Source organism: Hyperolius riggenbachi, chromosome 10 (genome assembly GCF_040937935.1).
Source record: "Hyperolius riggenbachi isolate aHypRig1 chromosome 10, aHypRig1.pri, whole genome shotgun sequence".
Taxonomy (NCBI): domain Eukaryota; kingdom Metazoa; phylum Chordata; class Amphibia; order Anura; family Hyperoliidae; genus Hyperolius; species Hyperolius riggenbachi.
The window spans coordinates 11,067,185-11,094,800 of NC_090655.1; the positions used below are offsets into that span (position 1 = coordinate 11,067,185).

Genomic DNA, 27,616 nt, shown 5'->3' on the forward strand with positions numbered 1-27,616 from the left:
ATTCTTTGGATCATTTACTCCACTGACAGCAAGAGAAGGCATATTTTTGGTAGGCAGTGCACCAGTGCTTGTAGCCGGTCCAACTCCTTGAGAAGTGGTAGTCACAAACAAACCACACTGGACACTGCAGCGATTTTCCCGTAATAGTGTTTAGCGCTTCTATAGCACTGAAATGCAATAGCCGGGAAATTGCCTGAAAATGTTGCAGGCTACGGTTCGTTAAACCGCTGGCAAATAATGCAAATCGCCCAAGAATGGGTCCATATGGTATAGCACTAGCACTTTCAAAAGCGCTTGCACTTTAGCGTTTTGCTGAAATCGCTCTAGTGTGAATAGGGCCTGAGGGGTATATGGAGTCATTTACTTGTAAACCATACCAGTTGCCTGGCTAAGTGGCTATCCTGTGCCTCTAATAATTTTAGCCAAAGACCCTGAACAAGCATGCATTAGGTGTCTGACAGTGGGCTCTATTTACTAAGCGTTACCGCTAGTGTTGGGCGAACATCTAGATGTTCGGGTCCGGGCCGAACATGGCCGCGATGTTCGGGTGTTCGAGCCGAACATAATGGAAGTCAATGGGGACCCCAACTTTCGTGCTTTGTAAAGCCTCCTTACATGCTACATACCCCAAATTTACAGGGTATGTGCACCTTGGGAGTGGGTACAAGAGGAAAAAAAAAATATTTGAAAAAGCTTATAGTTTGAGAAAATTGATTGTAAAGTTGCGAAGGAAAAAAATGTCTTTTAAATGCGGAAAATGTCATTTTTCTTTGCACAGGTAACATGCTTTTTGTCGCCATGCAGTCATAAATGTAATACAGAGAAGAGGTTCCAGGAAAAGGGACCGGTAACGCTAACGGTTTCACGCCCTCTTGAACTACTATTCCCAGCAGCGACACAGAGCACAATGCTATACAGTGGTGGGTGAGCGGTGTACTACTATTCCCAGCAGCGACACAGAGCACAATGCTATACAGGGTGAGCGGTGTACTACTGTTCCCAGCAGAGACAGAGTGGCAGTAAACACAATGCTATATAGTGTGGGTGAGCGGTGTACTACTATTCCCAGCAGCGACACAATGACCGGGGGACCCTGGCTAGCCTGGCTGGAGAGAGAACTACCCTGCCTGCCTACCCAAAGCTAAACCCACAGACAAATGGCTGAGAAATGACGCGGATCGGGTATTTACCTGAACCACGTGACCCGTTCGGCCAATCACAGCGCTAGTCGAACGTTCGGGGAATGTTCGGCCATGCGCTCTTAGTTCGGCCATATGGCCGAACACCATCAGGTGTTCGGTCGAACTCAAACATCACCCGAACAGTGGCGAACACTGTTCGCCCAACACTAGTTATCGCATTGGTAGTGCTGAAGACAGACTATTTTACAAATCACAATTCAGTTAACCCATTAATGCTCAGAAAATGGACGAGTGAGGTAAATGCCTTAGAAATTGCAATTCACAAAGGTTTCCATAGCGTTCAGTATTTTTCTCCAGCTCAGCAGCAGGTAACTCTCTCCGTTAGGCAACATTGACAGACAGCCTTTAGGGAGAGCCAGGCAGCCTCTTCTCACGCCGATTTGAGGCAACATGGTATCACATGGCGGGACAGATAAATGGTGCATAGTGTTGGTCTAAAAATGGCATCGCATTTAATTACATTATAAAGAGTATTTAGCGGCACTAGTGTAAAAAAAAAAAAAAAAAAAAAAAAAAGGCACATGATCCACACCAACACATCCATATAAACAATTACACCATTTAGCGTTTTATGTCATTGGAAAACTCCAGATTTTACTAAACAGTGGAACACGACTATTAGCTGCGAGTGTAGTACCAAATGCGGTATGTTACCGACCAAAATGATTTCCCCAACTGCTGTTAGTGAATACAGCCCATTGTCAGATCTGAAGGTTAGCTGCATGCTTGTTTCTTGTGTGATTCAGACACTTCTGCAGCCAAATAGATCAGCAGGACAGCCAGGCAACTGATATTGCTTAACAGGAAATCGATATGGCAGCCTCCATATACCTCTCACTACAGTTGTCCTTTAAATCAAAACACTAGGGGGAAACTTGTGTAAAAGCCCCCCTCTCCCTGCTTGTAAAGGGTACAATATATGATCAGAGAAGAGCAAGAAGATTTGGGCAGAAGAGTCCGATTGCCTAACTCAGTGATGGTTAATAGGTAGCAGCTCCTCAGAAGGATCATGGGATTATTATTAGCAATGTTGTTGAGAACACCCTGCAGGACTAGAATTGCAATTTCCCTAATTACAATCACTCATATCCTTTGCCAAATTTTATCTGTCCTGGATGAAAGTCAGACAGCGCTAGGGTATAAAAATGGCACCGCATTGACTCACATATTATGCAATTTAGCACTATAAGTGTTAAAAAATGTCACATGCAGGGTGCCTTACAATCATGAGCGGCGCTTTGAAGCACCCCCTAAAATTGTCCAAGCTCCCCCTGAGCACCGGCAGACGCCCCGGTCGCTACCCTTCTGTAGTGCTACAAGAAAATGGCCGCCCACCCATGTCCACACATGGACATTGGTGGCCATTTTCTTGTAGCACTACAGAGGGAGAGGTGGTATCGGCCGCCAGCTCAGAAGGATGCATGAGCGGCAGCCACGGGAGGGGAGCAGGATGGGGCAGCATACTACCTACTGGCTGGGGCAGATTTACTACACTACCTATACTGGGGCAACTTTATTACCTATACACGCCCACTTTGCAGTGCATAGACATGCCCCTTTGACCACACCCCCTGATTTTTCTCAGCAGCGCAAGTTCACAGCTACCCCTGAAAAAGATCCAGCACCTGCATAGTACCCCCTGAAAAAAATTCCTGGAGCTGCCGCTTACACTTATAACGCTGAATGTTAAAAATGCTGGGGGCTAGTGTTAGGCACTAGGCAGCAGGGGTCAGAGGGGGAGAATATTAGGCAGCGGGAGGGTTTAGTGTGCGAGGCAGACACAGGCAGAGGGGTTTGTATAAATTACCTGGTCCCTGATCTCGTCTTCTCTCCACTTCCTACTTAGTTTGAATGAGTCCGGCAGCCAGCCAATCACCATGCGGCTTCAGTCCCGGTATGGCGATTGGCTGGCTGCAGGACTCTTGCAAACTAAACAGGAAGTTGAGAGAATACAGCATACCTCCCAACTTAAAGATGAGAAAGAGGGACACTTAAGCCCAGAGCTGGAACAAGGTCCTTCAGCACCCAAGGCTGAGACACCAAAGTGCGCCCCTCCATCCCTGCCTCCCCAGCCATCACACACGGATTGCTATTAGACTAAGAGGCGCCACAGGGCCCACAACCTCCCCAATACGTTAATCTCTAGTTATCTGACTTGCAGTCACTGCCATGTATCTACTTTTCCTATTTCTTTCTGCTTCAAACACAATTGGGAATGACAACTGAATGAATTGCGCGCCCCCTCCTACACTGCACCCTGAGGCTGGAGCCTCTCCTGCCTCGGCCCGGCCCTGCTTAAGCCACGCCCCTGATCACACATACCAAAAAGATATAAGAAAAATATGTTTTATAGTTCAAACCACACTGGTCCTCTATCCTGGTTTATTTTCCTTCATAATATTTTAAAAATTATTATTAATATATCAATTCAAAGGATGGGAATAAAATTTGGAGTCAACATCTTTCAGTAGAGAAATATATATTTACATAGAAAGAGGGAAAAAGGCCTCAAAGAGGGACAAATGAGGGAGAAAGAGGGACGGGGCTCCCTAAGAGGGACTATCCCGCCAAAAGAGGGACAGTTGGGAGCTATGAAGACTGGATCGCCAGGACCTGTTTATGTATGAATGACACCACTAATGACTTAAGTTATTTAACATTTCTGAAACGTTAACTTTAGTAGCAAGATGCCATCGGCATCACCCCACGCCATTTTTCACAGGCAACATTTATGACTGTACCCCTTTCATCAGCCTAGCACTTTTGTAATTGCCACTTTGCCAGCAATTCTGAAGCACTCTAATGGGCCATTGCCCTTAAAGGTGGCCACTAATGGTCCAATTTCTAGCGAAAAATCGTTCGAGTGATCAGAAATTCTGATCGGATTGGTTGTAAATAATCTCCATTGGTGGACACAATCGATTATGAACGAGTGAAAACAATGTCGCCTGAATGAATTTTCGTTGAACGAAAATTTGGATTTTCTTGGTGGTCGTGATAGATAGGAAGCAATGATTGGTTATGGTTAGTTGATGGTGTAGTGAACGATTTTTCGTCCGATCAGAATTTCTGATCGCTCTAACGATTTTTCGCTAGAAATTGGACCGTTAGTGGCCACCTTAAGGTGGCCACTAACGGTCCAATTGCTAGCAAAAAATCGTTAGAGCGATCAGAAATTCTGATCGGACGAAAAATCGTTCACTACACCATCAACTAACCAATCATTGCTTCCTATCTATCACAACCAGCAAGAAAATCCAAATTTTCGTTCGACGAAAATTCATTCGGGCGACATTTTTTTCACTCGTTCATAATCGATTGTGTCCACCAATGTAGATTATTTACAACCAATCCGATCAGAATTTCTGATCGCTCGAACGATTTTTCGCTAGAAATTGGACCGTTAGTGGCCAGCCTTACAGTGTGCAAAAGCAGCATCCATTACAATTCATCAGTGTGAAAGCAGTCCTGATCTCTGTTAGGGCTCAAACCCACTAGAGCGATTTTCTGAGCATTTAGGAAGAGATTCAAACCGCTAGCGACTTCCCCAAACCCTCAGCTGATGTTAATGGATGAGCTAAATTCCACTGGAGCGATTGCCAAATTGTAAAATGCAGGACATACAGCATTTTTCACGTTTAGCATTTCTGCAAACTATATAAACGTTGGCATAATCTCTCTTCAAAACCTGCACAGAGAGGTTTTGTAGTTACTACAAACTAACAAAATTAAAGTTCAAAAGGACCAATCAGAATTAAAAACGCTAATCACTAAACAGCTGACAAATTGAACACTTAAAAATTGCTACTGAAAACGCTTATGAAATAGCTTGCAAGCCGCTCATACAAAAACGCTAGCGATTGGCGATAGCGGTTTGTAGTGGGTTCCAGGCCTTCGGGATGATCACCAAAATACAAATAATTCCAAGATGCAGGATTATGTAAATGTTCCATGCAAATGTATGCAGCTCAATCAGAGCAATCAAATCCTGCCAAGGTGGGATTCAGACCCCTTTTCCATGGGCAGTTGATAAGCAGTGAAAAGCCTCTCAGGGCCCTTTTCCACCAGCGCGTTTGCGCTGGCTGAATCGCAAACCGCTAGCGATTTTACAATCGCTACGGTTTGCTTTTTAACATAGGAATCGCGGTAGGTCATTTCCACTACCGCGATTTGCTTTTGTCGGGAACGCGAAGCGGAGCGATAATTGCCGCGATTTTGCTATGCAGTGCATAGCATAGCAAAATCGCGGCCGCAAACGTCGGGGGAATCGCCGGTTTTGCCATTCAGCATGAACGCTAGCGATTGCAGGTGGAAAAGGGCCCTCACACTCCCAGAACTGCTCACTGCTGCCTGGTAACCACCTGCTGAGCACACAGCTCAACAGCCCCAGGAAATGAGCCCTCAATTAGCTTACTTTTGAAACTGCATGCAAAAATTAAAAGCCTGCATAAACTTAGAATTCATTTGCATCCCCTTTACATCCCTAATCTCTAGAGTACTTTATTCTACCAAATAAGCACATTTCTGTATTAGGGCCTGTTCCCACTATAGTGAATCTGCATGCGTTTTCTGCATGCAGATTCGCATAGCCAATGATAGCAAATGGGCCTGTTTCCACTTGTCGGGAAAACTGAGCGGTTTGCTGTGCAGGAAAAACCTGCACAGCTGAGCCATCAGATTTTGCACGCCACAAGGCTAGTGTGCGATTCACATACATTGGGCTCTATTCACAACAACATAAAAATTACTTATTTTTTTGGTCTCAAAATTACCTCCAGTGATAATTACCGACTTTGAGTATTTACTAAAAAATTTCCAAGTGTGATAAATGTTCGATAAAAATGCGGTAAATCATTCTGTAATCGGTCGGTAAATGTGTTGGGTAACGTGCAAAAATAAAGCTTTTTTGACCACTGTAGGGCAGGCCATATGCTTGCCACCCATTACACAGAAATGACCCAGGATAGCCTGTCACATTTAAAGTGGACCTGAACTCTTGCACAAGACAGAGGGAAAACCTATAGAAATGCACCCTGTATGTATTTACAGAGTTTAGCCTGTCTAATTCCCTCATCTGACTAATCACAACTGTAATTTGAGCTCTCAGCTGTGCATCAGCAGAGCAGCTAAATTGTAAACACAGGATGTTAACAATAGATCTGCTCCCATAAAAACAGGAAGTAGGCACACTGGAGATTTATTGCAGGATTTGTATCAGCTGTAACAAAAAGGTTTTTCTTTAAAGGGAACCAGAGACGCCAAGAATTAGAAAAATAATGAATATTTTATACATACCTGGGGCTTCTTCCAGCCCCATAAGCCTGGATCGCTCTCACGCCGCCATTCTCCGCTTCCTGTATCGGCGGTACCGGGTCCCGTTACTTCCGGCGGACGCGGCCAATTGTCTGCATGCACAGGGGCTTCCTCCATACCATTACGCATGCGGCTGCGCAGTATGGAGCCGTACGTGTACGGGTATGGAGGGAGCCCCTGTGATGCGGACAATTAGCCGCGTGCTGACACCGACTGGCCGAAACTACGGGACCCGGTACCGGCGCATACAGGCAGCGGCATGGGAGCGATCTGTGCGCATGGGGCTGGAGGAAGCCCCAGGTATGTATAAATGCTTTCCTTCATTTCTTCTCTGGTTCTCTTTAAAGGTTATTAGGCTGTTGCTTATCTTTTAGAGCAGAAGGGAATTTCCTCCTCGGCATCTATAAAATCATATAAAAGACTGTATGAGGTCTGAAAGTGCGCCTTGAGATTAGATACATTCGTCTTCTCTGCCTCCTATGTAGAATTGACAAACTCAAGCAAAGCACAAGGCTCCATCCTAAAGTCCAACAGCAGAAAAGTGAAAGTCACCTGCCATTTGTAGAAAAAATTCCTTACCAGTTATCTGCACATTTATTCAATTAAGAGTTTCAGAGTGGGAGGAAATTTAGTCACTTTGTACTGCACATTAAACACATGCAGAAAATTAAGGAGATACATCTTTGAGCATTACACAATGGTGATTTTTACCACATGCAGTAAGGCATTGTGAATAGAGGCCAATGTATTTAATAGGAAATTTGTATGCACTCACTACACAAATTAAAAGCACACAGGCACTGACATGGTTAAATTCACATACTGACAAAAATACACAAATTCACATTAAAGTTTGCATACAAACCCCTATAAATTCACATCCACATGCAAATTTTTCTTCATGGTTTCCACAATAAATTCCCACCGCACAAGTGGAAACAGGCCCTTACTGGATCTTATAGCACACATGGACTATGTACAAATTTTGTAGTTTGTTGCTGGTTGTTTCACTTGCACCATGTGTGCACTAAATGTATTTGCAGTCCACTCTTCTCATGTTTGAATTCTAAAAACACCACTACAGACAATGGTGCTATATACACAAATATAACCATAGCAACAGTACTCTGGAGTACAGACCACCCACATAACCCCATCTCACTGCAGGAATCCTAGCATTGCTCCTATCCCATTCCTGTGCAGCAGTGATATATAGAATAATGCTGCAATCTGTACACACACCTCTAGCTATACCTGGCCTGTAACAACACAGAGCAGGCTGGGATGTAGATAGAAATGATTACTTACGGCTCTGAAAAGCCTCCAGCAATGAAGGAGAGGAAACCCAAGATCAGAAGCCTCATGTCTGCAGACACCAGGCAATCACCCCTGCTGCTGCTCACCTGCCTATTATACACACCTGGAAGGGGGTGGGGCCCTCATCCATCCTTCCCAGGCTCCGCCCCAGAGCCGGGACAAGGTCCTCCAGCACCCAAGGCTGAGACACCAAAGTGCGCCCCTCCATCCCTCCCACCCCAGCTGTCACACACTGATTGCTATTAGACAAAGGGTATCATTCATAAACAGGCTGGGCTCTATTCATAAAAAAGTTGTTGCGAGAAAACTCCTGGAGGGAAAATACCGCAGCGGTATTTCACACTTTTGGGTGGTCATTCAAAGAAATCTTGAAAGCTGCGATGCAAGAGCGGAGATCTCCCGCTGAAAGCTGGCGGTAAGCTGTCGGAAGGCATGCGGAAACACTTCAGCCGGCAGAGGGCTCTATTCATAAAAAAGTTGTTGCGAGAAAACTCCTGGAGGGAAAATACCGCAGCGGTATTTTACACTTTTGGGTGGTCATTCAAAGAAATCTTGAAAGCTGCGATGCAAGAGCGGAGATCTCCCGCTGAAAGCTGGCGGTAAGCTGTCGGAAGGCATGCGGAAACACTTCAGCCGGCAGAGTCCCTCCGTGCACTGCTCTCTCTGGGAGGTCTGTCCCATTCACTTGTATGTAATCCGCAAAATCAGAGGAAGCGGTATTTCCCGTCCACATACCGCTTCCTCTAATCTTTATGAATGGCCATTTTGTTACTTTTTTCTAGATAAATCTAGAAAAACACTGGAGAAGGCGGAAATTTCTCGCTCTGCTGGGGGATTGTAGATTTTCATGCGGGAACAGCTTTTTTGAATGCCCACTTTGCTAAATGGTCGGGAAAGTCCGCTGTTTTGAGCGGAAAACTTGCGGGAAGGTTTTATGAATAGAGCCCAGAGTCCCTCCGTGCACTGCTCTCTCTGGGAGGTCTGTCCCATTCACTTGTATGTAATCCGCAAAATCAGAGGAAGCGGTATTTCCCGTCCACATACCGCTTCCTCTAATCTTTATGAATGGCCATTTTGTTACTTTTTTCTAGATTAATCTAGAAAAACACTGGAGAAGGCGGAAATTTCTCGCTCTGCTGGGGGATTGTAGATTTTCATGCGGGAACAGCTTTTTTGAATGCCCACTTTGCTAAATGGACGGGAAAATCCGCCGTTTTGAGCGGAAAACTTGCGGGAAGGTTTTATGAATAGAGCCCGCTGTCGGTATTGCGGGAAAACACCGTTCTTCTCCGCAACCGGTAATTAAGACTTCTGGGTGGCCATTCATAAAGAAGTCTGCCTGTTGCGGAAGAAGTGCGGAGGTTTTCTGGAGGAAGCTGGCGGCAGCGTGGCGGAAGACATGCGGAAACTTAAAAGCTGCCCGATTCCCTCCCTGCGCTGCTCTGTCTGATGCTGCTTGGGAGGTCCCTCCCATTCATTTATATGTATTCCGCCCGCCTATCGCTACTGTCGAGCAAGCGGTATTTTCCTTCCGGATACCGCTTGCTCTAATCTTTATGAATGGATGTGTTTGTTACTTTTTCTAGATTAATCTAGAAAAACTCCGCACAAGGCGGAAATGTATCGCTCTGTCACTTTTTCATGCGGAAAGAGCCTTTATGAATGGGGCTTATGCTGAGTGGTCGGGAAAGTCACCGGTGTTAAGCATTTCCGCATGCGGAAATGCTTTATGAATGATACCCTAAGAGGCGCCACAGGGCCCACAACCTCCCCAACACCTTAATGGGCTCTATTCTCAAAGACTTCCCGCATGCGGTAAAGTACATGCGGGAAGTTTGCACCCAAAATACCGGCAAGTTGGGATTCTCAAAATGTTCCGCATGTTTTTTCCGCATGCGGAAAAAGTGTGATAAAAGTGCGGGTTTCATGTGGTAAAATTTCCGCAAAAGTCGGTATTTTCCGCAATAAAAGATCAATTCTCAAAGATGTTCAGGCGCATCATTTCTTCGTTAATTACCGAATTTTTATCACCTACAAGTAGTAGGTGATATATTCCGCATCCCATTGACTTTAATGAAGTGTGGAGGCTTAAGGGCTGTGCTTGCTGGACTTTAACTTTTTTTTTTTAAACACTTTTTCATGCGACCTTTTTACCGCATGATTCCCGCATGAATAATGGCCGTTTCCGCATCTTTTTTCCCGCATGCGGAAAACATGCGGAAAATGTTAGTGAATGCTGAAAAAATGCGGAGTTTACCGCTGGCGGGAATTTACCGGTAAAATTTTGCGGTACTTTTGGCTCTTTGAGAATAGAGCCCAATATCTAGTTATCTGGCTTGCAGTCACTGCCATGTATCCCCTTTTCTTATTTCTTTCTGCTTCAAACACAATTAGGAATGACAGCTGAATGAATTCTGCGCCCCCTCCTACACTGCGCCCTGAGGCTGGAGCCTCTCCAGCCTATGCCTCGGCCCGGCCCTGCTCCGCCCTCAGTGTGGAGGGATAGAGACCAGAGATGCTCGAATCCAGATAGTAGCTATTCGGATTTCATCCAGTTAAACGCAATTCACCTGTGCGGGGTGGACGGCGGCCTCTTTTCCATGAACTGTTGAGCTGTGTGCTCAGCAAGCAGTTGCCAGGCAGCAGTGAGCAGTTACCAGGCAGCAACAAGCAGTTACCAGGCAGCAACAAGCAGTTACCAGGCAGCAGCAAGCAGTTGTGAGAGCTTGCGAGGCATTTTACTGCCTGTAAACAGTTAGTGGAAAAGAGGCCTTAATATTACCTATCATGACGTCTTCTTCGTCCGTCCCTCGGCGCCTTCCACGAAGTGTTCCAACGCGCGTCACATGACTAAAAACACTTCCTCCTTCAACCCGGAAGGAGGAAGTGTTTTTAGTCACGTGACCGCCACTTGGAACGCATCGTGAGAGGCACCGAGGGACGGACGAAGAAGACGAAAAAGATTTAGGCCTCTTTCCCATGAACTGTTGAGCTGTGTGCTCAGCAAGCAGTCACTAGGCAGCAGTCAGCAGTTACCAAGCAGTTGTGAGAGTTTGAGAGGCATTTCACTGCCTGTAAACAGTTTGTGGAAAAGTGGCCTAACACCGCTGCCCTCCCCCCCCCCCCCAGGTGAATTGAGTTTAACCGGATGAAATCTGTGAGAAAACGCAGAAAAGCCGCCGCAGGTACTCAGCGTAAGGCGGCTGATTCTGCGTTCAACATGGCAGCTTGCGTGCAGGGATCTGCATTCACTGGCCTGACGGAACACGGAGAAACCGCCGCATGCCCAGAGAGCGGGGCGGCGGATTCCGCGTCCGATGCGGCGGTTTGCACGCATAGGCCTACTTCTGGCTGTGCTGCTGAATGCGGAGGAAACGCTGCACGCTCAGATAGCGGGGCGGCAGATTTCGCATCCAAAACATCAGATGCATTTCAACATATGTCTGGTGTGGCTGGGACTGATAGTCCACACAGGTTCAGAAGGACGCGTGCGCGCACGGAAAGGCAGAGCATTTATGGCAGCCAGAAGGGGGTCAGCTGACCAGGCCGGTCAGCTGACAATTCTTTCAGTTCTCATTGGTCCAGCACTTAGGGGAGGCGCCGGAGAGCGCTTGTGTATATATACTGGGTGCTGGTCAGTTCTCTGGTGTCTGGCGTTGCGATCACTACGTGGTAGCACTCAGACCTTGTCAGTATCTGTGTTACTTTTGACCAGTTTCCAAGGTGTTGATGACCAAGGAACTCACACCTTAGTCTAGGAATTCTGTTATCATTTGTGTTATTATCTAGACCAGTTTGCAAGGTGTTGATGACCAAGGAACTCACACCTTAGTCTAGGAATTGTTGATTATTTGTTATGACCTTCTGCTCTCCTGACCATTCTTCTGATCTCTGATTTAGTACTTCGTTATATCTGATACTCTGTTGCCAAACCCTGCTAGTCTGAGGATTCCGCATCTGTCTCCTGTCTCTGTACTTTATCTGTATGTTAACGACACGAATATGCTGAGTTTTCAGACGTGTTTTGTCCCAAAGCTGCCGATAAATTACCTCCACATCGCCCTTTGATTGCCCCATTGATCTCCGATCGGGTTGTATGCCCCCTAGAGGTCATCTCTACAATTTGTCTGGGCCAGAAAAGGTGGCCATGCAAGAGTACATCCGTGAAAACTTAGCTAAAGGATTCATTCGCCCTTCCCGGTCGCCTGCCGGTGCAGGTTTCTTTTTTGTAAAAAAAAAAGACGGAGGCCTTCGGCCGTGCATTGATTATCGGGGACTGAATAAGATCACAGTTAAAAATCATTATCTGTTACCCTTGATAGACGATTTATTTACCCAAGTCACTAATGCTAAGATCTTTTCGAAATTGGATTTGAGGGGTGCATACAACCTGGTGCGGATCAGAGAGGGCGATGAATGGAAGACGGCCTTTAACCCACCCGACGGGCATTACGAGTACCTGGTGATGCCCTTCGGGTTGTGAAACGCCCCGGCCGTCTTTCAGGAGCTCATCAATGAAGTTTTCAGGGAGGTGTTGGGTAGATTTGTTTTAATATACCTGGATGATATATTAATCTTCTCAGACAACCTCTCTGAACATAGGGCTCATGTCAAATTCGTGCTGCACAGGCTTAGACAAAACAGACTTTATGCCAAATTGGAGAAATGCATTTTTGAGGTGACATCTGTCGCTTTTCTGGGATATATAATTTCCACCTCAGGCCTTTCTGTGGATCCCGCCAAAGTCTCTGCTGTCCTGGAATGGCCGCAGCCAGTAGGACTCAAATCCCTCCAGAGATTTTTAGGGTTTGCTAATTACTATAGAAGGTTCATAAAGGGGTACTCCACAGTCGTAGCACCCCGCACCAGTCTCACAAAGAAAGGGGCAGATACCAACCACTGGTCCCCCGAAGCCCTGGCTGCTTTCTTCACTTTGAAAGAACTGTTTTGTTCTGCACCCATTTTGAGACACGTAGAAACCTCTTATCCATGTGTTGTAGAGGTTGACGCCTCTGAAGTCGGGGTAGGGGCTGTGCTGTCTCAACGCTCTGGGCTGCAGGGAAGGTTACACCTGTGTGCCTATTTTTCTCTGAGGTTTTCACCAGCAGAGAAAAACTACGCTATAGGCAACAGGGAGCTCCTGGCCATTAAATTGGCCTTTGAGGAATGGCGTCATTGGCTAGAAGGAGCAGAACATACGATTACAGTTTACACTGATCACAAAAATTTGGAATACATTGAAGGGGCTAAGAGATTGAGTCCCCGACAAACTTGGTGGTCACTGTTTTTCTCGAGATTTAGATTTGTAATTACGCATACTCCGAGTAGTAAAAACATTAAGGCGGATGCCTTGTCCAGATGTTTTGAGCCGGAGACAGCACAGCCCTCAGACCCAGAGATCATTGTCCCACAGAGAGTAGTGCTGGGAGCCACAGAAACCTGGAAAGACTGGACGGAGACTTTAAATCCCTTCCAGCAGGATGTCCCTGAGGGAAAGCCTGAAGGGGTTATGTTTATACCACTGCCATTTCGCCTCCAGATTTTGCAGTTGTTTCACTCACACAAAAATGCTGGGCATCCGGGGGCCTCCAGAACACAAGACTTGGTTGCTAGGTGTGCTTGGTGGCCTTCTCTAGCAACAGACTGCAAGGAGTATGTTAGAGAGTGTGCAGTGTGTGCTAAAAGCAAACCCTCCCGTTTGGCACCTGTGGGAACGTTGCAGCCTTTGCCCACCTCAAATGAACCGTGGACCCATTTGTCCATGGATTTTGTGGGTGAGCTTCCGAGATCTGAAGGCATGTCAGTCATTTGGGTGGTAGTCGACCGTTTCAGTAAAATGGCCCATTTTGTGCCCTTGAAAGGACTCCCCTCGGCCCAGGAATTGGCCGATCTGTTCATCATCCACGTTTTCCGACTGCATGGCATTCCGGAAAACATAGTGTCAGATCGGGGAGTCCAATTTGTTTCTAGATTTTGGAGGGCATTTTGTCATCAAATGGGCATGGAACTGTCATTTTCGTCGGGCTACCACCCACAGACAAATGGTCAGACGGAGAGGGTTAATCAGTCTTTGGAACCGTTTTTAAGGTGTTATGTTGCGGATGCGCAAAATGATTGGGTCAAGTTCCTACCATATGCAGAATTTGCGCACAATAATTTGAAAAGCTCTTCCTCTGGATTTTCTCCGTTTCAGGTGGTAACCGGTAAGTTGCCCAAGTTCTCCCCATTGCCAGTAGCTTCCACTCCATTTCCAGCTCTAGAGGCTTGGCAAAAATCTTTTAAAACCATTTGGGGAATCGTGAAAAATTATTTGGAGAAGGCTTTTCAAAGTCAGAAAGGTCAAGCTGACAAGAGACGATCCTTGGAGTGGAAGTTCCGACCAGGAGACCTGGTCTGCGTCTCCACACGTCATTTGACCCAGAAACAACCCTCGCCCAAGTTAGGTCCCAGGTTTGTGGGCCCTTTTTCAGTAACCAGGAAGATCAACAACGTTACTTATGCCATTGATCTTCCTGCCAGCATGCGTGGTGTAAGATCTTTTCATGTGTCCCTGCTTAAACAAGCAGTCCATGTGGGTGCCACGCCTCCTCCTCCTGTGATGGTAGACGACCAACCTGAGTACGAAATAGAAAAGATTTTAGACTCACGTGTAGTGCAGAACTCGGTACAGTATCTAGTGCACTGGAAGGGGTATGGTATTGAGGAGAGAACGTGGGTACCTGAGTGTCGCATGCATGCGGACAAATTAAGAAGGGAATTCCACACGCTATATCCTGAGAAACCGGGTAGGAGCTGCCCGGAGTCCACTCCTCAGGGGGGGTACTGTGAGAAAACGCGGAAAAGCCGTCGCAGGTACTCAGCGTAAGTCGGCTGATTCCACGTTCAACATGGCAGCTTGCGCGCAGGGATCTGCATTCAGTGGCCTGACGGAACGCGGAGAAACCGCCACATGCCCAGAGAGCGGGGCGGCGGATTCCGCGCCCGACGCGGTGGTTTGCACGCATAGGTCTACTTCTGGCTGTGCTGCTGAATGCGGACGAAACGCCGCACGCTCAGATAGCGGGGCGGCAGATTCCGCATCCAAAACATCAGAGGCATTTCAACATATGTCTGTGTGGCTGGGACTGATAGTCCACACAGGTTTAGAAGGACGCGTGCGCGCACGGAAAGGCAGAGCATTTATGGCAGCCAGAAGGGGGTCAGCTGACCAGGCCGGTCAGCTGACAATTCTTTCAGTTCTCATTGGTCCAGCACTTAGGGGAGGCGCCGGTGAGCGCTTGTGTATATATACTGGGTGCTGGTCAGTTCTCTGGTGTCTGGCGTTGCGATCACTACGTGGTAGCACTCAGACCTTGTCAGTATCTGTGTTACTTTTGACCAGTTTCCAAGGTGTTGATGACCAAGGAACTCACACCTTAGTCTAGGAATTCTGTTATCATTTGTGTTATTATCTAGACCAGTTTGCAAGGTGTTGATGACCAAGGAACTCACACCTTAGTCTAGGAATTGTTGATTATTTGTTATGACCTTCTGCTCTCCTGACCATTCTTCTGATCTCTGATTTAGTACTTCGTTATATCTGATACTCAGTTGCCAAACCCTGCTAGTCTCAGGATTCCGCATCTGTCTCCTGTCTCTGTACTTTATCTGTCTGTGTGTTAACGACCTGGCTTGTCCGACCTCGAGAACTATCTTCCCTGTTGGGAGATAGTTCCCAGACGTGTCAGTGACACTTCACCCTTGGTGTCACTCACTCTCTGATCCTTTCCACTCTCAGCCTGGCTCCGCCCCTTGGGGAGCATCTGACCAGTGGAAGGAACCTGTTCTCTAAGCAGTATCTCGTGCTGCCTAGCACCCTCTACGCGGGTGCTCTCCTCAAAGTATACAGTTGCACCAAACACTCATATTACTCAGGTGTCCAGAGGTTAGAGATATATCTGATTATCGGTGATACTGCAGATCATCAATAATCGGGTATATATCTGCATTCTCGGTGATACTGCAGATCACCGGTAATCAGATCCTCTCTGTGTTACACCGATCGTTACAAAATCCGAATAGCTACTATCCGGATCCATCCGGTTCCGGATTTGAGCATCTCTGATAGAGACTAGAGATGGTCAATGAAATGCAAATAATTCCAAGTTGATGCAGGATTTTGCAAATGTATGAGCCTTGAAAATGGACCAACCAGATGAAACCTTGGTGGGATTTGATTTGTCCATTTTTAGGCCTAGTTCACATTGTATATCGCTAGTGCAATCACAAGAGCTGAGCGCTGTTGTGAGCGCTTTTTAAAGCAATTTTCCGCTTTTTAGGCTACTTACACACCAGGACGTTGCGTTTAGGGGACGTTATAGGGCACATAACGTGCTCCTAACGCAATGCCTGGTGGTGTTGGAGCAGGACGCTACCAAGAGCCGCGTTACAAGCAGCTCTTGGTGTGCCTGCTCTGTCAGAGGCGCTGCGGAGACCACGTGAGCGGAGCTCCCCGCATCACGTGGTCCCGCCAGCCAATCCGCGGCCGCTCCAGGATGTAAACACTGCAAGTGCAGTGAATAATAAGTAGCCATGTGCCTGGCTACGTAGCGGCCTCTCCCCGCCTCCTCTCCACCCATAAAATGAAAAAAAACCCCTACTGAGCATGTGCAAACAGTCTAACGCGGCTTAGCCGCGTGTAAAGTACTGCACGCAGTACGTTATGTAGACGTGCTGCGTTACAATGTAACGCAACGTGGGCACTGTGAACAGCCCATTGTTTTTTTTATTGCTGTGCGTTGGGCTGCGTTACAGGCTGCTCTAAACTGCGTCTGTAACGTCCCACTGTGAAAGCAGCCTTAAAGTGTTTAGCGATTTTCCAATACCTTCCATCAAAACGCAAGTGCTCTAAGAATGGTGCAGGACCCGTGTTTGTGATTGGAAAGAAAGCACATCGCTCATGTGAAAACACTCACATGTAAAATCAATGCTCAAGCGCTTTTAGGCCTCCTTTCCACGAACTGTTTACAGGCAGTGAAATGCCTCTCAAACTCTCACAACTGCTCACTACTGCCTGGCAACTGCTTGTTGCTGCCTGGTAACTGCTGACTGCTGCCTGGCAACTGCTTGCTGAGCACACAGTTCAACAGTCCGTGGAAAAGAGGCCTAAATTAGTTTGCAATTGCATATTATTAGAATTCCTTCTTTTAAAATCAAATCCCTCTGTCCCTCTTTCTCGTTCACTTTGGTAAATGTAATGTATTTCTCTGCTAAAAATATTTTTTAAGTCTAAACTTTATTTTTATTCTCTAAAGTGACAAATTAAGCATTGTATTGACCTGAGGAAGAGACCTTGGGCCGAGAAAATGCATAGTCCTTTGTATGCAATAGTTTAGTGAGGGCTCTTTTCCATGATCACTTTATACTAGTTAGTGAAAAGACTACCGAACTCTCACAACTGCTTGCTGCTGCCTCTTTTCCACAGACAGTTGAGCTGTGTGCGCAGCGAGCAGTTACCGGGCAGCAGTGAGCAGTTACCGGGCAGCAGTGAGCAGTTACCAGGCAGCAGTTACCAGGCAGCAGTGAGCAGTTACCAGGCAGCAGTGAGCAGTTGCCAGGCAGCAACAAGCAGTTGCCAGGCAGCAGTGAGTAGTTGTGAGAGATTGGGCTCTACTCATAAAAAATTTGTGGCGAAAAAACTCCTGGAGGGAAAATACCGCAGCGGTATTTTAGACTTCTGGGTGGTAATTCATAAAAATCTTGCCAGCTGCGATGCAAGAGCGGAGATCTCCCGCTGAAAGCTGGCGGTAAGCTGTCGGAAGGCATGCGGAAACACTTCAGCCGGCAGAGTCCCTCCGTGCGCTGCTCTCTCTGGGAGGTCTGTCCCATTCACTTGTATGTAATCCGCAAAATCAGAGGAAGCGGTATTTCCCGTCCACATACCGCTTCCTCTAAACTTTATGAATGGCCATTTTGTTACTTTTTTCTAGATAAATCTAGAAAAACACTGCAGAAGGCGGAAATTTCTCGCTCTGATGGGGGATTGTAGATTTTCATGCGGGAACAGCTTTAATGAATGCCCACTTTGGTAAATGGACGGGAAAATCCACTGTTTTGAGCGGAAAACTTGCGGTAACCTTTTATGAATAGAGCCCATTGAGAGGTATTTCACTGCCTATCAACTATCCGTGGAAAATGGCCCTTTTCCGCAGGCACCTGAACTGCACGCTCAGTGAGCAATTATCCAATAGCAGCAAGCAGTTGTGAGAGTTCGGCAGTCTTTTATATGCACTTGCAGAGAGCCCCCATTTATGTTGCCAGAGAAACTCCCCCAAATGTAAGTTGCCATAGAGTCCCCGTGTAGATAGCCAGAGAGATCCCCAGTAGGGAGCCCTAGAGACCCCCATTTAAGTAGCAAGATAGCCCCCATAGAGCCTCCACTACCCCTAGGGAGCATTAGAGACTCCCATTTAAGTAGCCAGACAAACCCCTTTTAGATAGCCAGAGAGTCCCCCCCCCCCCCTTTAGTTGGCCAAAGATTTGTTCCCCCTTCCTTACTATACAGAGCCTTATGCTATGTACACACATGCGACAACGATCGTTCGTTGAGAACGACAAACGAACTTTTAATTGATGAAAGAACGACCTAAGTAAAGTTAGTTTTAAAAGGTGTGTAACGATCTGATCGTTAGAACGAACGTTACATCACGTAAAGCAACTATTGCGCCTGCGCATAAAAATGAGAAGTTTCACAGAGAAATAGTGAAATGCGCATGTCAAGCCTAGTACGAACGACCGTTTCCAACGATGTACTACTTTTGCAAACGATCGTCGTTGGTTAAAATCCGCCGAGACAGAACTTTCTTTTGTAGCGATTTGGCTCGTTCGTCGTTTGCCTTGATAGTCGGTGGTTCGTTTTTTGTAACGATCGTCGTTGGTAAAGATCGGGGAACGATCGTTACAAACAACTATAGTCGCATGTGTGTACGCACCTTTAGGCTATCATTCATAAACTGACTGACTTTACCACTGACTGACTATACCACTGACTTTACCGTACACTCAGCAAAATCCCCATTCATAAAGGCTCTTTCCGCATGAAAAGCTGACATTCCCGTGCAGAGCTATACATTTCCGCCTTGTGCTGAGTTTTTCTACATTTATCTAGAAAAAGTAACAAACACGTCCATTCATAAAGATTAGAGCAAGCGGTATGTGGAAGGAATATACCGCTTGCTCGACAGTAGCGATAGGCGGGCGGATTACTTGTAAATGAATGGGACGGACCTCCCAAGCAGCATCAGACAGAGCAGCGCACGGAGGGAATCGGGCAGCTTTTATGTTTCCGCATGTCTTCCGCCACGCTACCGCCAGGCTCCAGCTTCCTCCAGAAAACCTCCGCACTTGTATCGCAACAGGCAATTTTTTTATGAATGACCACCCAGAAGTCTTAAGTACCGCTTGCGGAGAAGAACGGTGTTTTCCCGCACTACCGACTGCACCTTTATGAATGATAGCATTAGAGACGCCAGTTAAGGTAGCCGGAGAGACACCCTGTTTAGGTAGCAGAGAGGCCTCCCGTTTAGGTAGCCAGAGTGTCCCCCTGTCAAGAGTGCCCATCTGTTTAGGTAGCTAGAGTGCCCCCTTGTTTAGGTAGCCAGAGAGCAGGAGGCGCATGCAGAGTACCGTTATGCAGCGGTAGTGTTATGATAACTCACCTTGTCGGGATCCACAGGTGCCGCATGTACTTCCTGGGCATGCCAACTCATGGTAACAGCACCTTCTACTTCACAGGGGGCTCTGTTACCATGCGACAGGATAACCAGGAAGTACATGTGGTGCCTGTGGATCCTGGCAAGGTGAGTAATCATAACGCTACCGCTCAGCTGCCTGTGTAGGCTCTGTCCTGTCTAGTTTGGTTAATAACTTAAGCCACTGACCCGGGCCACTTTGGGCTCTATTCATAAAAGGTTACCGCAAGTTTTCCGCTCAAAACAGCGGATTTTCACGTCCATTTAGCAAAGTGGGCATTCATAAAAGCTGTTCCCGCATGAAAATCTACAATCCCCCAGCAGAGCGAGAAATTTCCGCCTTCTCCAGTGTTTTTCTAGATTTATGTAGAAAAAAGTAACAAAATGGCCATTCATAAAGATTAGAGGAAGCGGTATGTGGACGGGAAATACCGCTTCCTCTGATTTTGCGGATTACATACAAGTGAATGGGACAGACCTCCCAGAGAGAGCAGCGCACGGAGGGACTCTGCCGGCTGAAGTGTTTCCGCATGTCTTCCGACAGCTTACTGCCAGCTTTCAGCGGGAGATCTCCGCTCTTGCATCGCAGCTGGCAAGATTTTTATGAATGACCACCCAGAAGTGTAAAATACCGCTGCGGTATTTTACCTCTACGAGTATTTACGCCACAAGTTTTTTATGAATAGAGCCCTTTATGTTTTTGGGGTAATTAAGGAGAAAAGCTGTTCCTGTACCAAGAACTTAAGCCAAAAATAAACACGAGAGTCTGCAGTAAAATAACGGTATTTCAAATGTTTATTGGAAAAAAATATAGACAACAAGTATCAGAGGACATCGCTGTAAGTTGTGCGCATGAACAATAAAGTTGTATTGCGTCTTTGTACCCCGAGCTGGTGGGAGGGATCCTCCGAGGGACAGCTGTGGAAACAAGGTATAGTATTTAGTGTATGGAACATATTACTACCTCCGCTCCCCTTCCCCCCGTGGCAACTGGTAAGTGAAAAAGTATAAATAAAGTTAAAGGCTACCCGAGGTGACGTGACATGATGAGATAGACATGCGTATGTACAGTGCCTAGCACACAATTAACTAGGCTGTGTTCCTTTTTTTCTTTCTCTGCCTGAAAGAGTTAAATATCAGGCATGTAAGTGGCTGACTTAGTTCCAAACAGGAAGTGACTACAGTGTGACCCTCACTGATAAGAAATCCCCCTTTTTTTACCTTTCTTGCTCTCAGAAGCCATTTTCTGCTAGGAAAGTTTTTTATAGTTGGAATTTCTTATCAGTGAGGGTCACAATGTAGTCACTTCCTGTCTGAGTTAGGACTGAGTCAGCCACTTACATACCTGACATTTAACTCTTTCAGGCAGAGAAAGAAAAAAAGGAACACAGCATAGTTATTTGTGTGCCAGGCACTGTACATACACATGTCTATCTCATCATGTCACATGTCACTTCAAGTATCGGAACACAAGGAAGATGTCCGCACTCTCGCTGGTATAGTCCAAGGGTCTTTATTTTAATCCAAATCGCAAATACAGACATTGGCTGACATGTTTCGGATAAAATCCTTACTCATAGCCTTAGGCCTCTTTCACACGAACGTTTATTGCAGGCGTCTGTAAGCGTTCTGAACGCCTATCTGCCTCCCTAATAATAGGAGCGAATGGGGGTGTTAATTTTTCCTGAACAGTAAGCGTTTGTATGCGGTAGATGAGGTGTGCGGTGATCGTGCGTTTGTAAACCGCCGCATGTCGCGTCTGGGAGCAGCTACTGCGTACAAACGCTTGGCTGGAGGGGATGCAATCGCCTATGAACGCTTGGCAATGCTACGCTATCGTTTGTCAAGCGTTTGGGGAGTGTCTTGGAGGACTGGAAGTGGCCCATAATGCCTTGAGGTGTTACAGGAAGTGCGCAGTTGGAGTTTGTTGGGACACTGCACAACATGGCTGAGGAGATTGATCCTGTTGCTCTCATTGACCAGGTGGAGCGGCGGCCAGAACTTTGGGATGTCGCATTAGATGATTACCATAATGTTTACAAGAAGAACCGAGCATGGGAAAGTGTGGCGACGTTCTTTTATGAGAAGTATGAAACATTTGATACGCGGAGGAAAGCACGCATATGTAAGTGTTTTTTTACTGTCATATCTCTGGCTGTACTTGGTGTGTGTGTGTGTGTATGTATGTATGTGTGTGTGTGTGTGTAGTGTGTGTGTGTGTGTGTGGTGACGGTGTGTGTGTGTGTGTGTGTGTAGGGGGGGGGTCTTGTTTCCTTTTGTGTAATTTTGACTTTTTTGTTTGGTTTTGTGTTTTTTCCTGTTCATGTAGTGAAAATGTTAAAAGTCAAATGGAAAAGTCTGCGCGATCGTTTCAAGAAAGATCATGATAAAAGCAAAGAGGAGAGAAGTGGCCAAGGTTTGAAGAAATATCGATTCCACCCTATGTACCAGTCACTCATGTTTCTTGTTCCATCGCTAGAGAAAAGAGTGTAAGTATCTAAAACTCCTGTGGTGATATTATGTCCAGTATAATGTTGTGAGCGCATGTCATTTTCATTAGGCAAAACATAATGTTTTATTTTTTTTTGTGTGGTTCTGGTATGATTGTATGGATTCTTCCACAGTGGCTAACATGTGCATGGTTATGATCCTAATCAATCATTTTGTAATATTTATATGCCATCAATGTCATTAACGATTGGAATTCCCACTTTAAATTTTTCATTAATATTTTTCCATTCTTCATTCTCATTCTCATTCTTCATTCTCATTCTTCATGCTCATTCTCATTCTTCATTCTTCATTCTTCATTCTTCATTCTCATTCTTCATTCTCATTCTCATTCTTCATTCTCATTCTTCATGCTCATTCTCATTCTCATTCTTCATTCTTCATTCTTCATTCTTCATTCTCATTCTTCATTCTCATTCTCATTCTTCATTCTCATTCTTCATGCTCATTCTTCATTCTCATTCTCCATTCTTCATTCTCCATTCTTCATTCTCATTCTTCATTCTCATTCTCCATTCTTCATTCTTCATTCTCATTCTCATTCTTCATTCTCATTCTTCATGCTCATTCTCATTCTTCATTCTCATTCTTCATTCTTCATTCTTCATTCTCATTCTTCATTCTCATTCTCATTCTTCATTCTCATTCTTCATGCTCATTCTCATTCTTCATTCTCATTCTTTATTCTCATTCTTCATGCTCATTCTCATTCTCATTCTTCATTCTTCATTCTTCATTCTCATTCTTCATTCTCATTCTCATTCTTCATTCTCATTCTTTATTCTCATTCTCATTCTTCATTCTCATTCTTCATGCTCATTCTCATTCTCATTCTTCATTCTTCATTCTTCATTCTTCATTCTTCATTCTCATTCTTCATTCTCATTCTCATTCTTCATTCTCATTCTCATTCTTCATTCTTCATTCTCATTCTCATTCTTCATGCTCATTCACATTCTTCATTCTCATTCTCATTCTTCATTCTCATTCTTCATTCTCATTCTTCATTCTCATTCTCATTCTTCATTCTCATTCTCATTCTTCATTCTCATTCTTCATTCTCATTCTCATTCTTCATTCTCATTCTCATTCTTCATTCTCATTCTTCATGCTCATTCTCATTCTTCATTCTCATTCTCATTCTTCATTCTCATTCTTCATTCTCATTCTTCATTCTCATTCTCATTCTTCATGCTCATTCACATTCTTCATTCTTCATTCTCATTCTCATTCTTCATGCTCATTCACATTCTTCATTATTCTCCCTGATTCCTCTTCCACAGACCTCATTAATGTGTATCCCTGGTAGCCAGATATCTGAGATTCTAGATAAATATTTTGATCTTATCCTTTATTGTAGTACTTCTGGCAATGTAGAAGATGATGATGATGACGAAGAACCACACCTTGCTTCAGCCAATGACTCAACAGAGTGTGCAGGTGACACAAACACACACAGGGCAGACAGTGATGTTGAATTGGTGATCAATGGGAAACAGTCGTCCTCTGGGGCCCACACATCAAAGCCAATTGGTAAAGTTGGTCGCCCACGACGTCGTAAATTGGTTGAGGAAGATACTGAAATTCTGGATGCCCTTAGTACTATGCGTTCAGACCTAATAGAGACTAATAATGATGCAGATAAAGATGATCCAATTTTGGATTTTCTAAACTCCCTTGCTCCTGACATCAAACTTGTGCCAGCTGAGAAAATGACAAAATTGAAAGTTGAGATAATGAATGTGATTTTGTCTGCTCAAAAAGATACACACATTGACCAGGGTGCTTGTGATGGTTTTTTTGACACACCATTGAGTATTGTGGCAACTCACGCAAAACCCTTCAATAGTGCCTCATTACCAATGCATGCATCATCCAATTCACAAGCTCGCAACAATAATGATAAAGGCCCCAGCCACATGCCCTTTACTACTCTCAGTTCTACTTCTACTCACTCATCTTCTACATTGTCACATTCTTTGGGTAAACACCAGTACTTGCCTCAACAAACTCCAACTTTGCTGCCACAATACTCATTGCCATATAATCATTCCAACAAGCAGACATACAACAGCACAACAAACAACACCACCTCCTTGCACAATATGCCTTCCTTTTCAATGCCATCTTTGTCCTCAACCTCCACATCGTATAGGTTTGTCAAAAGCACACAGAACACATCATATGTTGCGGATCTAGAGGATGTCCATGGCCACTCCCAGCCCCTATTTGATGATGTGCCACACACTAGTCACAGCACTTCAGAGGCAGTGGGATCTAGCTTGCAGACTTTGTCTGCTGCCTCTTCCGCTTTTCAGTAAAATGTGAACAATGTTCATGCTATACTTGTGATGATGGTAACATCACAATGTTCCTATGTTTATAGTTAGAATCTAATTATGAAGGTTATGGTTTTGTTTTGTTGTCTGTTATGGCAGATGTTTGTAGTTGAATGCTTTCGCCTTCCGAACTTGAAGGACAACAAAAGAGGGAGGGATATGGTGTCAGACATATACATTTTATGTCAAATAATACCAGCTGACTGTGTCTACTGGTTATCCTCAGCCTCAAAGACTGCCAGGCCTCGTTTTGTGTTTTTTTTTTTGGTAAATGTTCTTTATGCTTGAAGGATGACATTACTTATGTTTTTCAAAAAAATAATGTCCTGTAATCCAAGTGCTATACTGTAAAATGCACAATATATGTCTGGCAACATATTGGACAGATTTCTCTTGTCTTTCCCTCTTGGGTACCATGTGTTTGTAGGTTACCAACAACACAAACACAGGTATAAATGGCACACAATCATTTGATATACATGATGTGTTTGGTGGACAGGGTGTAAGTATAATTATTGATAGGTGCAATAGTGCTGTGTAAGTGATGTTATGTAATGTAGCAATCCAAGCTATTTGATAGTTGCGTGTCTCTCTCTCTCTCTCTCTCTTTCAGTATACACGTCTCTATCTTTGTCTCTCTCTCTCTCTCTCTCTCTCTCTCTCTCTCTCTCTCTCTCTCTCTCTCTCTCTCTCTCTCTCTCGCTCTCTCTCTCTCTCTCGCTCTCTCTCTCTCTCTCGCTCTCTCTCTCTCTCTCTCTCTCTCTCGAGAGAGAGAGAGAGAGAGAGAGAGAGAGACAGAGAGAGAGAGAGAGATGTATGTAGAGAGAGAGAGAGAGAGACAGAGAGAGACAGAGAGAGAGAGAGAGATGTATGGAGAGAGAGACAGAGAGAGAGAGAGAGATGTATGGAGAGAGAGAGAGAGAGAGTGAGAAGGTGTTTTTCATAGCCGTATTAGAAGGCCACATTATATGAGATTTGTTTTTTTGGAAGCAGCTTCCATAAAGCTAACAATGTTTATAGGTCGGAGTACTCCAGCACAAACTTACATATTTGATATGATAAATATGTACATTGTGATGGAATATTCTCACGCAACGTTACGGCATTACAGTAAACATTCCAAGCCCTTCGACATGGTGCAAATGCTGACATGCAATTATACATTAGCATGTTCTAAGGATGTGGCGCAATCAAGGATGTCACTACATACAACATCCTTCCTCATCCTGCCATATGTATCCACGAGGCTACATGTACTGTACATGACTTGTGCACAAACACCTAACCAAAGACATTATGAGGTCAATAATGTTGTTGTTATTACTTGACTTCAAGGGCCACTATAAAAAACAAACACAACAAATAGAATACATGTAAACACATACAGCTAAGAAGTGTACATGTTTCGGACTGGCATTTTAAAATAATGGCAGTTATTGAAGCTTACTGTCATTTTCAGTAGGATGTCTAAATATGAGATTCTTGAGGTTTTCCACTACTTCATATCTGCATAAGGCTTTAATAACAAGGATTGGGGTATTTGTAAACACAGCGTCCATGACAAGGATATAGATAAAGCTACAGGCGCATCACCGACCTGTTTAGAAAAATTTATCATCGTTGCCCAGAGCAACTGGCAAGTAGTATGTGCTTTAACATAACCACATTACACACACACCATCCCCCATAAGGATATGCGCAAGGGCAAAACATGTCGTTTAGGGTCAATTTCTACAACCTACTGGTAGTGACAGCAGCATACTTCTGAAAAGCATTGATGCCTAATATGTCACTGAAACATATTCACTTCTTATTTGGGTGTGTTTATGTTAGGTAGCAGAAAGATGCTTACCATGACAGTGGTCCGAGAATATGCTACGTTATGTTTACACTTTTGGCACTGTGGTGAAAAACATACATATCAGTATTGTGATGTTTGCACATAAAAAAACTAAACTTAGGTTGTTGCGTTGGCTTGATATCCAACATAAAGCGATGTTGTCACATTTGTGATTGTGTAGACATTTTGGTTTCATTAGCAGATGCTCCTTTATTTCATTATTATTCGATACTGTAGTTCTCTCAGGAAAAACCAACATGTACATGTTTGATTGTAGTACATTCAAACATATATCACTATAGTTATGTGAGTTTACAGTACAATAACTAAGACAATCCACTGCCCAGTCAGTACATTAAACACTTCTTATTTGTGCACAGTGCTTTTATTACATATAGCATGTCAACACAACTCCAGATGATAGTGATATGGACGGTTCACAAAAGAAGTCGCCACACCATCTCTTCATGTATGGGTGCTTGACGAAGTGACCTGGCCAATGACACATCAATTCAATCCAAGTATCAAAGATCATCAGCACAACAATCTCCAATGCACATACTTTCTATTGTGGCATTTTCCACACGATACACCAACAATTGTTTCGGGGGGCACACAGGGGTCACCTTTATCAAAGCATGTGGTGAACGTAAGCACATGCCTTGATAAAGGGGGACCCGTGTGTCCCCCAAAACAATTGTTGATGTATCGTGTGGAAACTGCCACAATAGAGAGTATGTGCATTGGAGATTGTTGTGCTGATGATCTTTGATACTTGGATAGTGATATGGAGGCTGCCATCTTTGAATCATTTGCACACATAGCAGTTGCCTGCCACTTATGGTGAATGTGTTTACATATTATTTCCAGGTAACCGGAGACTATGTCCATGCATGCAGCACATCATGTGTCATTATTAATTTATTATGTTTGATCATGAAGTAGTCATATGCTTGGTCGAGGCTTCGACTCACACACGACTACTGCATGAATCTCAACATGACTGGCAGGCAACTGCAATAGTTAGAAATGACAACAATACGTTCTCCTTTATATCCCTCTCACCTGTGGTATCCTTGTACATTACAAGTGTGAGCAATATGGTGAAGGACCTAATAAGGTTAGGTATAGCTCTAACTTACATGCCAGGTGTATGTAATGTGACCTTATACATTTTTTAGACCACAATGTATGTCGGCTGGAAACAGAAGTGACGTTGTTGGGTGCATTACAGTCTGATTGTACATATAAACAAACATGCAGATGATGTAGTGTGTATGGCACTCTTGTCAGATCTACATTAATACATTATCTGCATGCGTGTTGAGGGGTTGTGGGGACAAATGATTCTACAAAGAATATTAG

The 27,616-nt window shown here is 44.8% G+C and overlaps 2 protein-coding genes across 3 annotated transcripts in view; both read right to left on the reverse strand.

Moving 5' to 3' along the window:
- LOC137536062 (alpha-2-macroglobulin-like) overlaps positions 1–7,890 on the reverse strand; it is a 98,623-nt gene extending 90,733 nt beyond the window's left edge. For both annotated transcript variants that reach the window (XM_068258034.1, XM_068258033.1), the window contains exon 1: positions 7,824–7,890. In XM_068258034.1, coding sequence (XP_068114135.1) covers positions 7,824–7,879 — 56 coding nt within the window. In that variant the 5' untranslated portion in view covers positions 7,880–7,890. The remainder of the gene's footprint in view (positions 1–7,823) is intronic.
- A 12,448-nt stretch (positions 7,891–20,338) lies between these two features.
- The window catches only part of LOC137536060 (ovostatin-like), a 148,153-nt gene continuing 140,875 nt past the window's right edge, over positions 20,339–27,616 (reverse strand). Inside the window, exon 36 of the mRNA XM_068258032.1 lies at positions 20,339–20,479. The gene's annotated coding sequence lies outside the window, so the exon portion shown is untranslated. The remainder of the gene's footprint in view (positions 20,480–27,616) is intronic.